The following is a 15,564-nucleotide window of genomic DNA, read 5'->3' on the forward strand; positions in this document are numbered from 1 at the left end:
GCTCACAATCGGCATCAGTGAGCTCTATAGAAGCTAATCGTTTGTCTTCCTCTTTCGAATTAACCAACTCAATTTTTTCCTAACCTGGTTTTGCTACGTTTTGCTGTTGTTTTGGTTTTTTAGTGGTGTCCATTTTTTAATGCAACCAGTAGTATAAGACATTATAAAACTTGATTTTTATTGTTTCAGAAGGTTCGGTTTACAATATTCCCTCCCCATGATAATGAGGGCTGAAAATTAAACTTTTTGATTTCCACCAGAGAATTTTCATGCGTAATGGTCCTCTTAGTTATTAGTTAATGGCATCATTTTTAATACTGAATGTTTAATGTAAATGTTGTTGAATTTCTAAAGATAACCCCTAGAGTTGATTAAATGTTAGTAAGTAGAGCAAACAAACATTGGAAATCCAGATGCCAACTCTTGGCAAGTGTCCAATGTAAAAACAATTACGACAATCGTTTACATTCGTATGTTATTGATTTTTTAATCTGTAATTTGTTCTTGGTTTTTCCCACTTGTGTAGTTATGCACACTATTTCAACAAGACTGAAGTTATACGAGTAGTAGTCATATCAAAGTCACCTTATTTATCAAATCACTGATCAAAATCTTTAAATTATGCTTCCAGCAATTTACTATGGAATTTAATTTACATATAAACTATCTCTCCTTTGTAAAGTAATTTGTGTGACTGGCTCACAGCCCCAAAGAGTTTCTTTTTTTCATTTTAAGTTTCATGTGTACCATCCCAAACATGTTAATAACCTCGGGGTGCAGACTTTATTAGTCTTAAAATCACTATTTATGTATATTATGTCATGTATATTTTTTGTGACTAACAAAGATTTTCCTTGATTTATTAAAACAAATTTGGCCTCAAGGTTAACGATTTTAATCATTATCAAAGTATCTCCCTTCGTTTTTTGGGAAATAATATTATACACTAAAGCATTAATTGTTATTCATGTTATATCATTGGACAACATTTTGTCATAAATATTGAAATGAAATGAAAATGAAATGAAATATGCCTTTATTCAAGAGGCGGAGTTAGTGCTATTTAGCCCTCTCTACCACTCAACCTCAAAAAAAATATTGTTTTTACTGCATATTTTTCTTGTTTGTCTACTAATAAAACATTACTATTAATTTCAAAATTGATAAGGCCTCTCCACTGTCACTTCCACATAAAAATATTATATATTTCTCCTGAGATTTAGATTGAAGACTCTGGTCTACGGTGCTGAAGTGGTGAATGACTACAGAAGAGTTCACTATTGGCTGGTTATTACAGACTCAATGGAACCTGAACTCCAGTAAAAAATTAAAAAGCCAAAATGGATTTCTATCAGCATAATCAGCCACTTTAGAAATCGGAAATTTTCAAGATACTGCAATAAAAAGATAAATTTATAGCTAACTTTTCAATTTTTGTTGTGTTATAATTGAAATCAGAAATTCTTTATTTATAATCGTCAAGATTAATATACATATTGGTTTCTTCATAAAAGTGACTTAAATTTTATCTACAAAGGTAAAACTATCTTCATCTGCAAGAGTTAGGTTTCATGTCCCTCCAATTAAAGAACTCCACCAGACTGTAGAAGACTTTTTTCCCGGAACCAGGTCCGGAGCTCCTTCTTCAATTCTGTGTGCCATTGCTCCTGCTCAATCAAATTCAAGACAAAAGCCTCCCCTCCTTCCACTATACTTATGTTATTTTCTTTTACTGATTTATTTGTTCCCATGACATGTGGTATGTTTATTATCAGGAGGGGGAAGGGAATTGCTGTACCCATCAAATTGCACATCATGGAAACAAAGTTTCATATAAACATGACTGTAAGGAAGTGAACCTCGGTTCAGACTCTGACAGAGAGAGGAGAGATAGCTAAATGCTATCACGGGTTGTGCTTGGGTTAATCGTGCTTGTGGGTGATTTGGGAAGAATTTCATATAATGTACCACCTAGCTGTACACAATCTGGTTTTTCTTGAAATGAATAGAGTAGCTTTTTCTTAGAAAGAAAGCGATAGCCATGCTAGTTTGGTTGCAGGTTGAATAAAGGGGTATCAAAAGGGTTAAAAATATAACATGGTGAATTTTTCTCAGATTATATATTTTTTGGTAAACACTTAAAGCTGTTTACCAGACACATGAATATAGTTACGAGTATATCATCAACGGACTATTAAATAAAGAGACTGAAAGTTGTTATATTTAGAGTCTGTATAAGGTTATAGCTGTCACTGATTTAACATTATTTATGTGTTTTATGGTTGCTTTGAAGTCTGTCAAGGTAAGAGATATATGATCTAAGAAAAATTGTTATTTCATATTTTTAACCCATTAAATTCCCATCCATTTTGACCTGCACCAAAGATAGAGTGGCTGAATATCAGTTTCACTTTTAGTGAAAATCCCTCTATTGATTTAAAAAAAATTAGTTTTTGTGCTTACACAATGAAAATTGGTTCTCGGCTCCTAGACTACTATGATCTCATCTGTGAAACATTGTAAAACAAATATTAAGTGGGTTTTTTTTTTTATTCTTATGATTTGTGCAACAATTTTGATCAGAAAAGAACTTAATTAATATTTATAACATCTAAACTTTCATAGATCTACTTCAATGAAAACCATGTTCCCTTAATCATGATATACTTTCCAACCTATTAAAATAAATCAAAAGAAAGATAACTTTTTTTGGAGTTTTAATTAAACAGGAAATTACACAGTGACTTACTGTCAGTAGTTATTTAATCAACTCCAAGTAACCATCTGACGGTACTATTTCCGTACAACATTATCACACCATTGCCACAGAGTAAATGTTCTTTATACCAAAAGACAGCTACAGATCTAAACAGAATTCCTGTACTTCAATGGTGTTATTTCTGCAAGCAACAGTTAGATATATATATATCAGTGAACTATTTTTAAAAACAGCTTATTGCAAATGTAAGTAAGTAAGGAATCCCTTATTGAATTAGTGAGTCTCGAAAATATTTTGAAGGATTGAATTGATGTGTTATGGTGGATTGGATATTGAATGAATATATTTCCTCTTGAACCCCAAACCTCTATCCTAGAGCCTAGAGGCCAGTGTGAGGTAAGATGTGTGGATGTAGATCTGCTGGTAAGCAAGCTGGACTGGTTCCACCCGTCGGCAACAGCCCATGCCAAGTCCCTCAGTGGTGCCAACAACCGGCGGAGACAGGACAAAAGTGACTCGAATCATGCCGGTAAGTCGCATGATCTTCCTCCTGCCCAGCACACACAGTACATGTAGAGCACCTGACTTAGTAAGTACCTAGTCCTGCCATATATAGTCCTCCTACTGCTGGAATTGTTACTAAACACTTTTTTGCTATCACAAGAAACATTTTTACTTTTCACATTTTTTGTATCGTAAATATTGCATGCAGTCATTGTAAACTATTCATGCTTTAAAAGAATCTGTAATTTAAAATAACAAACATTTTTGGCCAGGTTACTGGTGATATATTTAAACTTGCCTTGGGTTAAAATATTTACTAATAGACATATAAAGTGAAACATGTCAGGAATATGGCAAGCGAAGTCTTGTTGCAGTAATACCACTGTATATACTCCACTGACCTAAAATCATCATATTTCTTAGATTTATACCACAAACATACATTTGTCCAAATATAATAAAGAAATATACCATTTTAAATATCCTGTAGTGTTCTATATTGTTGTAGGTACAAAGTATTAAATAAACGTGTTGTGGAACTCAAACCACATAAATTTTTGTAACGCATTTATACCAGGTGAGAATCAAGCCAATTACTTGATGCTATAAATAAACATACAAAAATACTTTATGCCCTTTTATTTTTCACAGTTAAAATTGCATCGTAAGGAAACAATGCTACAAAGGCGTTACTTAAGCATAGCTAGTGGGGAGGTACTAACCAAAATTGCAATGAAATACACAAAATAATTTTGTTACCACCAAAATGTTTAAACAAAACTGGAAACAAATGTAAAAAAACAAATTGTGCACATTGTAAATAACCTCACTCTGAAACAGATCAGACATTTAAATAGAAACTAGAAACCTACTCTTTTGCCTCCTGTGAACAGCTAGAAAAACATTTGACTTGCCCAATGAGTCCTAAGCATAAGATGACAAAGCCTGAGTCATCAGCTGTTATGTACTGTACAGTGTATTATTTTACTTCAGTCAATTTCGATCCTTCTTGCTACTTTCTTCATTCAAGTCTATGAAATCGGCAGACCATATTTCTGATAATAAAATGTGAAATCAGCTACTCTTTGATTACTTGAAAAAACGTTTGCTGGTGCCAATTTGTAATTTCTGGATAAAATATAATCTTAAATCAAAATTTAATCATTTTTGTAGTCTATGAATGATGAAAAATTATGTTTATATCTTGAGTAAATAATTTTTTAATTGAATACATCCAAAGATAAATACTACAAGTATTCTTTAATGAAGTAATCTACACTCACAGACGAAATAAAAGAAAAACATATTACTGTGGTAACTTATATGATGATATTCAAAAACCACTTTGTGTTATGAAATTCTTTCAGTAGTGAAATGTTTATACTAATAAATTGATATATCTTACTTCATTTCACTAAGATGCTTTTTATTACACTCAAATAAAGATTATATTTTAAGAACGACCATTACGAGCTGTACATTTCAAAATTTAAAAAGGAATATAAACCATATTAATTTTAAAAGTGCAATATTTTTTGAGATCCTAAATTTTATGTAAATTGCCGGGTGAATAACATAAAAGTCCTTTGACATAAAAGACAGTCTTTGAGGCTGTAAATGCTCCAGATTTTCCTCTCCTTCCTGAAAGTATTCCAAACCCTTTGGTACCATACCACCACTCAGTCAGCCTTAGTAACATTGTACACCACTCAGTCAGCCTTAGTCACATTGTACACCACTCAGTCAGCCTTAGTCACATTATGGGCAGGTGGTATTGTACAGTTAGTCAACTTACTTTTTGTATTCTAAAAGATTTGTGCAAACTTTGTCCCACATGATTTTGTTATTAAAGCACTGTGAATTTGCACCTTAGTTATTTGCACAATATTTGAATTCAATAAACTTTTTGTTCAAACTGAGTACTGGAAAATGTAAATAAAACTTGGATAATGGTAATAGGCAAGCAGATATTGTCAACTACTCTATGTTTAATATCTGTGTTAAATTAGCCAAACAAGAGATAATAAGTGAAAGTAAAAATCTATTTAGTTTTTACAATTGATATGTACCACAAGTTGTCACGTTTTATGTACTGACCATGTCTGTAAGGGTTTACGAGTTGTTCAAAGTTCTTTATTTCTCAAATATTTGCTGATTATTATTTGGTTTATACATAAAACTGTATAATATTTTATACATTTGTTTCAGAATAGATACATTTTTACAGAAAAAGATTATTCAAACTTGTTGTAGGTTGATAAAGAGAGTTGAAATTAAATGTTAAGTGCATGATCAAAATATGAATAAAGATTATTCAAACTTGTTGTAGGTTGATAAAGAGAGTTGAAATTAAATGTTCAGTGCATGATCAAAATATGAATAAAGATTATTCAAACTTGTTGTAGGTTGATAAAGAGAGTTGAAATTAAATGTTAAGTGCATGATCAAAATATGAATAAAGATTATTGATTATTGACAGTTGATTAAAATGCACAACCATGACAATTCCTGACCGCAGTGTTTAGTTGTTTATTAGAGTGTTATATATATATAAAATATGGCATGAATAGTGCATGAATCCTAACCCTCACAGGAAGCAACGTTATGAGTAGATTTGGATATCACTATAATTTTTTATTTGGAGTTTGTAACTGGGCACTTAAATATCCAATTAAATTTATGTATTTTAAATTGCACGTTTTATAATTATATAATGACGCCAATGTATGTGCCATTTAAAGTATTTTGAGAAGTTTTACTTTTTCATAAAATCACATAATTAATTAAAATAACATTGGTGTCATATGCAAATGGTGTCAGATATATTAAACAAATCGTTTTTACATGTGTTTTAATATACACTACATTTCAAATTGATTATCGTCTAGAAGATTTTAATTACCTTTTAAAGGACTAAGATTTGTTGAAGAACCAAATATTGATTACTTAATACCGCTTTGTTCATACCATCAGTGACAGCTATTAGATTTTTCTGATTAAGCATGTATACATTTGCATTATCTATTTTCAGGAAAATTATTCTCTAGCTGTAGCATTTATTAGTCTGATAAGAGCACAGTTTAGAAAATATTAATCGTTTTTACTTAGTTCCTATGAGACACCTATTAACACCAAAGAAGGAGCTCATAATATGCTGTGAAGTTCTCTCTGTCATATTTTAAAAAAATATGAAATTTTAGTTAAATTCTGGGTGTAATTACTATAAAATTCCATTTTTTTGAATATTTACAATATTTAAAAAAATCATTATTCAGAATTTGTCTGAGGCTGAGACAACTTCTAGGGGTCAATATAACACTAAAGAATGGCATTCGGTCAAGAAACCTTTGTAATAAATAAATATTTTGTTTAATTTGCATTACTATCTTATTATCGTAAAGTGTTAAGTAAGTACTTATGATTACCAGGTAATCATATAGTATTTAAAACCTCATTTTTACAAATCATGTGTACTGTCCTTACTTGATTCATTGAGTTCAGAATTTCAATTTCTCTGGCACCAAATGTTTTTTAGAGGATGAACACTCAAAACTAAATAGAGAAATAGACTCATAAAATATCTAAAGCTCATTTAGCTCTGTTACAGGCATTCCTTGCCCCATTCATGGGGCCGTAGCATCAATTTTAATTAAAAGGATTCAAAAAGTTTTATAGCAAAGCCAATCAAAAATGCATGTTCATCAGATGAACAAAATATAGAGAGCGTACTTTTCCATTAAACATTGTACTCCGAATTATTCAAAACTACCTGAATATGTCTCCTCATAAGGAAATTAATTTAAATATCTAAATGCATCTTCCATACTATTCAAGTTATTTTTCTTGGATATTCTATCAATAATTGGTTATTCAAAAGCCTCAGCAGTGGTAACTGGCTAAAAGCCTACACTGCCAACTAGATCAATATTATCAGCTCATCTTCAGAACAAAGCTAGCCCTGGAACCAGCCAGGTGGTTCTGTCCATTAACTGGTGAAATAATTTGTTACTTATAAAACCAAATTGAATTTCAAATTGAACAATCACAGTAATTTTAAGATGAAAATGTAAATACAGTATAAGGAAGAGGTTTTAAGAGTTAGCTGTACTGCAACAATGTTGTCTTTTGGCTCATAATAAAAATATAAGGAGAATTTTAATTTTGTCTCTTTCACATAGCTTAATACATTCAGTAAAATATCCTTTTTGACACAGTCAGAAGACACATGTAGATTTCATGCATAACTTTTATTGGTTGAAGGTTTAAAAAAACATATTAATTTTAACTTGTAAGTCCACCGCCTTGAAACAGTTAGGATATCTAATCAAATACAAAGCAAATATATCTCTTTAAAATTCAAGTTTAGAAGACACAAATTTTAAATTTTGTGCTGTGTTGCTATAAATACAGAAATAAAAATATTCTGTAATTGTAAAAGCCCATCATTTTAAATAGTTGAATTCAATATTGTATATTACTGTAAAGTAAACAAAGAACACATTTTAAATTAACATGTTGAATTTAAGATGGCTAGCATACTGAAATTTGTTATTGAATTAAGGACTTGTTCAGAGTACAAATACAATTGTATCAAGTTTGATTCGAATAATTTAAGAGTTAGAGTACTTTTTCCACTTATTTTGCTGATATATTACTTTTTACTTCTGAAAATCTTGTACTGTGTCAATATATTTGATAGAAATACGTTTAAAAAGTAAACTCTTGTGATATGTATTGAGAATTCTGAAATCCTCTGCAATTTTGTTAAAATCAAATTTATTGTATCACCGAACCATGGCGAATGTCCGGAAAAATCCTGTTTCCTTCACAGGTTAGGCTTATCACATATTTTCTGTTTATCACACAAATTACAAAATTAACCTCTCAGTTGTAACCTTTTAAAACGAGACATCTTACAAAACTCTAAAACCGAAAATATGAGAACAAAATGGTATATGGTTCAGAGTTCTTCTTATGGGACAACATTCAAGATGGTCACCAAGTATAGCTGGCTCTTAGTCTGACCCGTCTCATGTACTTTTGGGTCACCATCATTTTACTGAATGATCTCAGTGTCATGTAACTTGCATGTGCTTGCTGCCTGTTGCTTGCCAATAGAGGACTCTGAGATCAGCTACCAAACCCTTCCCACCGACTCCGATGACAACGACGGTAAGTTTGATTTTCATTTCATCTGACAGTTGATGCTCTTCATTTCTTCTAGCACAATATTCAATCTACCATATTAGTTCACGCGTTGTCTGTATGATTCAGTTGATTAGTCTATAGCTACTTTGAATATTTTAGAAGTAAATATCTGAAAATGTAATTTGACTTGTTCTATTTCTTAATTAGTCAAATAATTTTTGAAAATATTTAGAAAAATACTGTTATTTCATTTAGTTTTCCAAAGTTATTGTAGAATTTTGTCTCATACCTAGAAATGTAAATCTCAATATTTTTTATTCATTTAGTCATCTGTTTGTATATCTTTGCTCCAGATAGTGCTATGGTAGAGTATCCCTTCATAATGGTTTTACCAATAGCCCGAATTTAATAGTTGTCAATTGTAAATAAATTAATCATGGTACTGCCTCCTGAACTCAGTGCAATGCAACAATGTAAGGTTATGTACCAAAGTCTGTCTTCAGTTCTTTTGACTATTTAACTACCAGTTTTGGGGTTAAAACCTCATCCCCCAACCCCCATCTATATGAATTTGTTGCGGTCTATGAGAAATTCATATTCACTAACAACGTGATAAATAATATAAATTTAGATTCTTTTATATCAACTAGTTCAGCTACTAGTTGGTATAGAAAAGATTTGTGAGGTCTTTACTTTTTTGAGTGTATAATAGTTAGAAAATTATTTTTGAAAACAATCTACAAGCCAAATATAAAAATGCATTAAAAATTAAGGACTTGTATATATGAAAGTTCGTAATAAATAATGTTGTAGCACTTTAAAAAAAACTGAGCTTGAATGTTTTGAAGTTTGAAGGAATTTGTTGAAGTTTGAAGGAATGTGTTATAAATGTTAATCATGACAATCGCAAACTACTAAATCTGATGTTCCGGAACTCTAGTGGTTTAGTCACATAAATTTATGACTATGTAGTTTTTTCAGATTATAGAAAAAGTATTTTATTTACAATAGGAATAGGAATTCATGCCTCATTTATAAAGGATATTGTAGAGGTCAAAATAAGAATTGGAGCTAAAGCTCCCTAAAGTTAAAGCAAATAAACAATATTTTTGTTTAAATAACACTTGATAGTATTTAGAAAAATGATATAACAGTGAGAGTTTCAATGTTTTAAAGTTTGAACGTATGATTCAACTGTAACTTTTCTGAAGAAGTGTTAGGCATAATTCCTGAGATGGAGACAGGCCGTATGGAATTTTGTGCTGTTACAATCAGGAGATGAATAATTTGAAACATCCCACTCCAAAAATCTCTCTCTCAAAATTACTAATTATTAAAAATTAAGAGAGGCCTAGTTCTGAAAATTTTAAACTCTAGAATACACTCTTGAAATATCTCATTTGTTGCAACAAAATTCTAAATACGTTTTACATAAATAGAAACCTGTATAATAATGTTAAAACAGATTATTAATATAGTTATCACGGTCGAATCTTATTTTAAATGTTACAGTTAGTAAGCAAAAGTGAATTTGCATTTTATAGGCACAAAATCTAACTTTTCATGAAATCAACATGAATTTCTTCTGAGAAAGACCTTGAACGTTAATGGCACAAGTGTTGATTGTAGTTACAATCGGACGGTATCAAAAGGATTACTATTTTAAACCCATCCATCAGACAAGTAAACCAGCTTTGGCCATTTGGCTGAAAGTGATGACTCTCAGTCTTTTTATCTCATTGGCTGATGGTGATATAGCTGTTATTTATGTGGTTTTTAAAACCCTTTTGATATCCTCCTGTTTCGATCCCCACCAAAAATAGTGCACCTGACAATAAAGTTCTTCCTTACGGAAATTCCTGTATTAATAAAATACTAAGTTGTGTGATTATACGAAAACAATGAAAATTGTTATAGGCTCCTGGACTGTGTATAGACGCTAACAGTGGCATTATGACAGAAATGACAATTTCAATTCAAATAGTCAATTTAAGGTACTTCATCCATTAATTGTCATAGCCTAAACTTTTATTTACTTTTCAGTAGAACACAATTTTATTCACCAACCCTAACTTAACTCCAATTTGCCTGCTCATCACAAAACATCAATTTCTTTTTTAGTGTAAAACATTCTTATGTAACTATTAGGCAGTTTTAAGTCGTAAGGAACCAAATAGTACAAGGAACTCAGATCTGTAGCACAATTACAAATATTTTGTTTCAAATAATTGACTAATGTAGGTTGTAATCTTATCAACTGAATAGTAACATCTTAACTGGTTTGTATTTCATACTTCATGCTTACCATCCCACGTTATAACTATTTTTATAATTACATTATTGATGTTTTCTGTTGTAAATTTCCAATGTAATTAAGATAGAGTTAATCTGATTGGTTGGCATTTTCTAATTTATTCAATTTTATATATTGACCAATGCAAATTATTAACAATTATTAATTTGTATGTACTGCGTGCAATTTGATCAACGACAGCATGAGTTTAAGCAGCTTTTAAGAATCGAATGTGGTGCAACTGGCGATTGCTTCTATTTTGGCAATAAACTTTTCAACTTATATAATCACTTTTTCATTTTTTTAGTATTTTCTCTATTTTTCCACTAATTTTATTTACAAAATATAAGCAGTTTTATGCATTGTGCTTGGTCTTGCTTAAACACTCAGTTTTTTAAGTTTTGTGTACGTTTTTTGAAAGATTTTAGCAGTAATTATATCAGTAATATTGTAGATGATAGAAATTTGAGCTTATTTGACATTTATACGGTAAAGGTACCACTTAGCAATGCAATCATTTTAGTATTTCTAGATTTTGAATTGATTATCCCTTAAATTCCTAAAGAATTAGACAACTTTGATAACTCAGCTGAGATCCAGTAGTGTCATTATTTTGTAATTTCATTAAATTTTGCCTTAAAGAACATGTTTTTCTTGATTCGTTTGATAATACTACTTTATGAAACCTCGTCTTGATCATCATTGAATCCAAGGAAACATAATTATAACTTAGACTAGGATGAAAAGAGCAAAATCCTTGAAGCCCATATTTCACTCGGGACAGCTGTCCAAAGTCCTAAATGACCTCTTAGTCTGTCCGGGTCGCAAGTGTCAGTGTCAGAGTTAGTTGTACACCAAGCCAAGCGCAAGTTGCACCACGTTACCCTACGTTCGAGTGCTGTGTCTAATGCTGGCCTCTGTCCCGTAGAGCTAAGGATTGTCTGCCCAAACAAGACAACTTCTCAACTATCCACCAATTCGTACAGCTCAGGTAAGCCCGGGCACGTCACGTCACGTCCAGTCACGTTCATTGTCACTCTCCTCGCCTCCAATACTCTGTGATCCTGACATTATCAGAAGGGTCTACACCTCGTATTGGCCTCAAGCTATAAAACATAGTCGAAGACAATCAAAGTGTTTAGTTCATTGATGTTAGTAATGTTTTAAGTAAGAAAGAAAGAATCCCACAAAATCTAAATCTAAATCTTAGCATTATTAATCTTGGGCTGTAAAAAACTGTAAAATAATGTTTGTAGAAAAAGTTTATATTTGTACATTTTTTATTAAATTTACACATAAAACACGATATTATTACTGATTTCATATAAACATTTTTAAAATAAATAAATAATTTGGTTGTCACTAAATTATGACTAAACTAGCAATTTGATCTTTTTTATAACTTCATGACAATGTTTAACTAACTCAACAAATATAAATTTGTTTTCCTATCACCCAATAAGATATATATTTAGGAAATGTAACAATAGTTGTATATCAATTCTGTAAATGTTCAAATATTGAGTTCTCTTTATTCAACATTAAGAGCAAATAAACAAGTTCATTAAATAAATGTGTAATATTACCCAGATATACTCAGGATCACAAAGTAGTAAACAGAACAGAAATTTAAGCTCCACAAATGTCTAAGTTATAATATGCTGCGTTGATAAAAAGATTGTAAATAATAGGCTAGATCAGGTGTTTTCCTTGTTGTGTGCATTTTTTTGCTTGTTGTAATTTGCATTGGGGATTTTATGAAGTTTGTGCTTTGGTTCTTTTTGTTTTTTAAGCATGATACCACGAATTTGTCGAACGTAAGTACATCAAACAGATTTGTGGATACAACGTGCAATTCGTCTTGTCTCCTGCAGAATAGATTGTGCGTTACTGTGTTGGGGTCGTACTTACGTTTACGCACTCCTAGTACGTACATGGTAAAGGAGAATCTGTCTGCAGGACTCAAGTGTTTAGTGTGTTACAGCCGACTGAATCAAGGAATGTTACATGAATTGGTTAAAAGTTTCAGTATTGACGAAACATTTTTCGTGTCTGTTGGGGGTTAACTGTTTATAAGCAGGCCCATTCTAATACACGTTCTCAGCATATATATATCGTAAATGTTACATGTTATAGTTAAGTCAGTGTTCACCACATTTACGTTCACCATGTGGGTTTTACTGTGTAAGCCTGTTTAATTTATTATCAAGGAGCTGGTTAAAATTTGTAATCGTATCAGCTTGGTGTTTTTGGTTGTACATATTTATTATTGAAATAGGTTCCTAGACAATGCGGAAGAGTGAAGGTATGGTAACCTTCAATGGACTTCAGATAAAAATTATTTATTAATTCAACACCCAGAACATTATGATTATTTAAGAGTTGTGTATAGTTTAAAAAATGAATATGCTATGAGCCAAGAACATTCAGTTATTTAAAAATGACAAATATTTTGTTTACATTTCTTCAGTTTAAAATAATAAGTTTAATAAGTGAAAAATTACTGTAAAAGTCTTGGTTCAAACAATGTAAAGAAAAATGTCACAGTTATTATTATCAACATACCTAGACCAAAACTGTTATTTACTTTCCTTTTTGTGGATAAATTAGGACATAATTTTTTTATTAATTTTGTAAAATGTTGTTTCTGTATTGGTTGTCCTGTGCATTTTCATTAAAAAAATTAAGTCCACATAAATAGTTGTGTAAGAAACTGTCGCATACGAAATTCTCAGTAGCTAAATATGTACAACTTTCGATTTGAGATCTGAGAAGCATGATGTTTTCCCAACCCATTCATTGCTACACACCTAAATTGCAATGTCATTTTTAACGCATATAATTATTACATATTGCTCATAAACTGATCGGGACAAGTTTATCAAGTTGGTTGTGAACATGTTCCAGCTCGCAAGCAGGAGGTGATCAAGATGACTGAACAGTTGATAGAAGCCATCAATACAGGAGATTTTGAAGCCTACACGTGAGTGTTTCTACACTACAATAACAGACACTGTGGTTGTGTCAGTTTCAAGTTATACATTTCTAGCGGACAAACGGACCAGTTATTTACTCAGTATTCTAAAAAAACTTTAACTCACAATTTTTTCAGTTTTATTATTTTGGTCCAGTCTGCTGAACCTCATGTGCATAAGTATTTGACGGAAATGTTTAGACTGTGGCCTGCATTTTGGAAAACGTTTTTTAACTAGTAATAATAACTTACTATTTGTGTCACATAATTACCAAAAAGACCAGAAGTTCTTCATATGACCTTGATTTGTATAGAGTCCTGTGAAGAGAGTTACCAGTAACGCAATTGTCCGGACAGTGTTTCCGCACACAGTGCCTAACGCCAGAGTGGCGTAGTGCAGTAGCATGTACAGTCCACACAGATAAATCATAAATACAAATATTGTTTCAACAATTTTACTATCAAAAACAATACATTTTCACAAAGGTAAGTATATGAGTCAACAAACACACTCCCTCTTGACTGTAGTCTTCAGATTCTGTAACCTTTCATGGTAGATGTCAAGGCATCATTCAATGTAGAGACCTAGCTCTCCAACGCACATCATACAAACAAATCTGGTCTATGATATTCTACCAGTTTCCAGCATCTAACACAACTATTCCAACAAGAGAGTTAGAAACATAACTTAACACTTAGAGAGTTATTAAATTGTTCTCCTCTAGGTTGCAGCAATAAACATGTAAACAAGTAAACTGTTTCTCTCACTCTGTCTGGACAGATGGTCCACATTTCCAAGATAATCTGAAGTGTCAGAGAGTAAGTGTACTTTCGTCTAGAACCAGCTTGAAAAAGTTTCAGGAGTGTACCACAAGAATTCAGCAAGTAACAGAAGAAACCAGTGAAGCTGGACAACATTTTTGTTGGACAAAAACTACACAATAACCACCCTGATAAACTAGTAAACTATTGTGCTTGGCAATCTATTTGTTATCATAGCCCTTACACTTACACAGGTGGTGTCATGAATATCATCTGAGTTTTCCAGTTTATATCAAATTGAACAATGTCTAATACAATTAAAGTCTTGAAATCTTTTGGCATCTATGTTGAGTGCCATCTTTAGGTCAACAATCTTGAACCGGTTTTGATTTAACAATATGGTATGCTTGAACAATAAAAGACATTTTCATTCATTAACTACTTTTCTGATGGTACCGTGATTAGGGCTACAATACAACTATGAAACAATTACAGCTCTACCAAAGTTACTTGAAATATCGGACAAAACAGAGGGAAGTTTATTGATAGCCCTCCCAAATAAAATCATAGCTATTAATAAACAATAATATAATAAATTATTGTTCTCGTGTTCCAGGAAAATCTGCGACCCCCACTTGACAGCGTTCGAGCCTGAAGCGCTAGGTAATTTAGTCGAAGGAATGGACTTTCACAAATTTTACTTTGATAATAATGGTAATTATTATTTGATTTTTTTGCATGCTTTTTAGTTTAACTTATCTTTATGCACTGTCATGTAATAGCAGATTAGTTAACTTTCTTTTTTTTATTTATAGTTGCTGGTTGGCTCTCATCTTGATGTGTTTGAATAGTTGCCATTATGTACTAAAGTATTTTTAGTAATTTATAATAATTGGAATATAAATAAATTATTGTTTTATTCCACTAATCACAATACCAATACCATCTTTAAAAATATATGAAGACCGTATTTACTGAAAATCACAAAGTTTAGGTCTAGCAGTATTTCTGTTGAAGTATTTCCAATTAATGTATATGTTCTGTTTGATATATAATAATTCTACTCTTCACTACTATGAGAGTGTACTATTTATTTGCTTTACCCTTCACAAATGGGTTTTGTTTCTAAACTACGACTAATGGCATGTTCTCATGAGAATAGTA

The 15,564-nt window shown here is 31.5% G+C and overlaps 1 protein-coding gene across 22 annotated transcripts in view; it reads left to right on the forward strand.

Moving 5' to 3' along the window:
• Window positions 1-15,564, forward strand: part of LOC124359040 (calcium/calmodulin-dependent protein kinase type II alpha chain) — a 393,022-nt gene that overhangs the window by 371,363 nt on the left and 6,095 nt on the right. For 10 of the 22 annotated variants that reach the window (XM_046811406.1, XM_046811416.1, XM_046811407.1 and 7 more), the window contains 2 exons: window positions 13,572-13,647; window positions 15,017-15,114. In XM_046811406.1, coding sequence (XP_046667362.1) covers window positions 13,572-13,647; window positions 15,017-15,114 — 174 coding nt within the window. Of the gene's footprint in view, window positions 1-3,134; window positions 3,249-8,341; window positions 8,396-11,592; window positions 11,656-13,571; window positions 13,648-15,016; window positions 15,115-15,564 lie in introns of all 22 variants that reach the window. The other 12 variants (XM_046811409.1, XM_046811415.1, XM_046811412.1 and 9 more) reach the window with 5 other exon arrangements.

This window comes from Homalodisca vitripennis, chromosome 4, assembly GCF_021130785.1.
Source record: "Homalodisca vitripennis isolate AUS2020 chromosome 4, UT_GWSS_2.1, whole genome shotgun sequence".
Lineage (NCBI taxonomy): Eukaryota > Metazoa > Arthropoda > Insecta > Hemiptera > Cicadellidae > Homalodisca > Homalodisca vitripennis.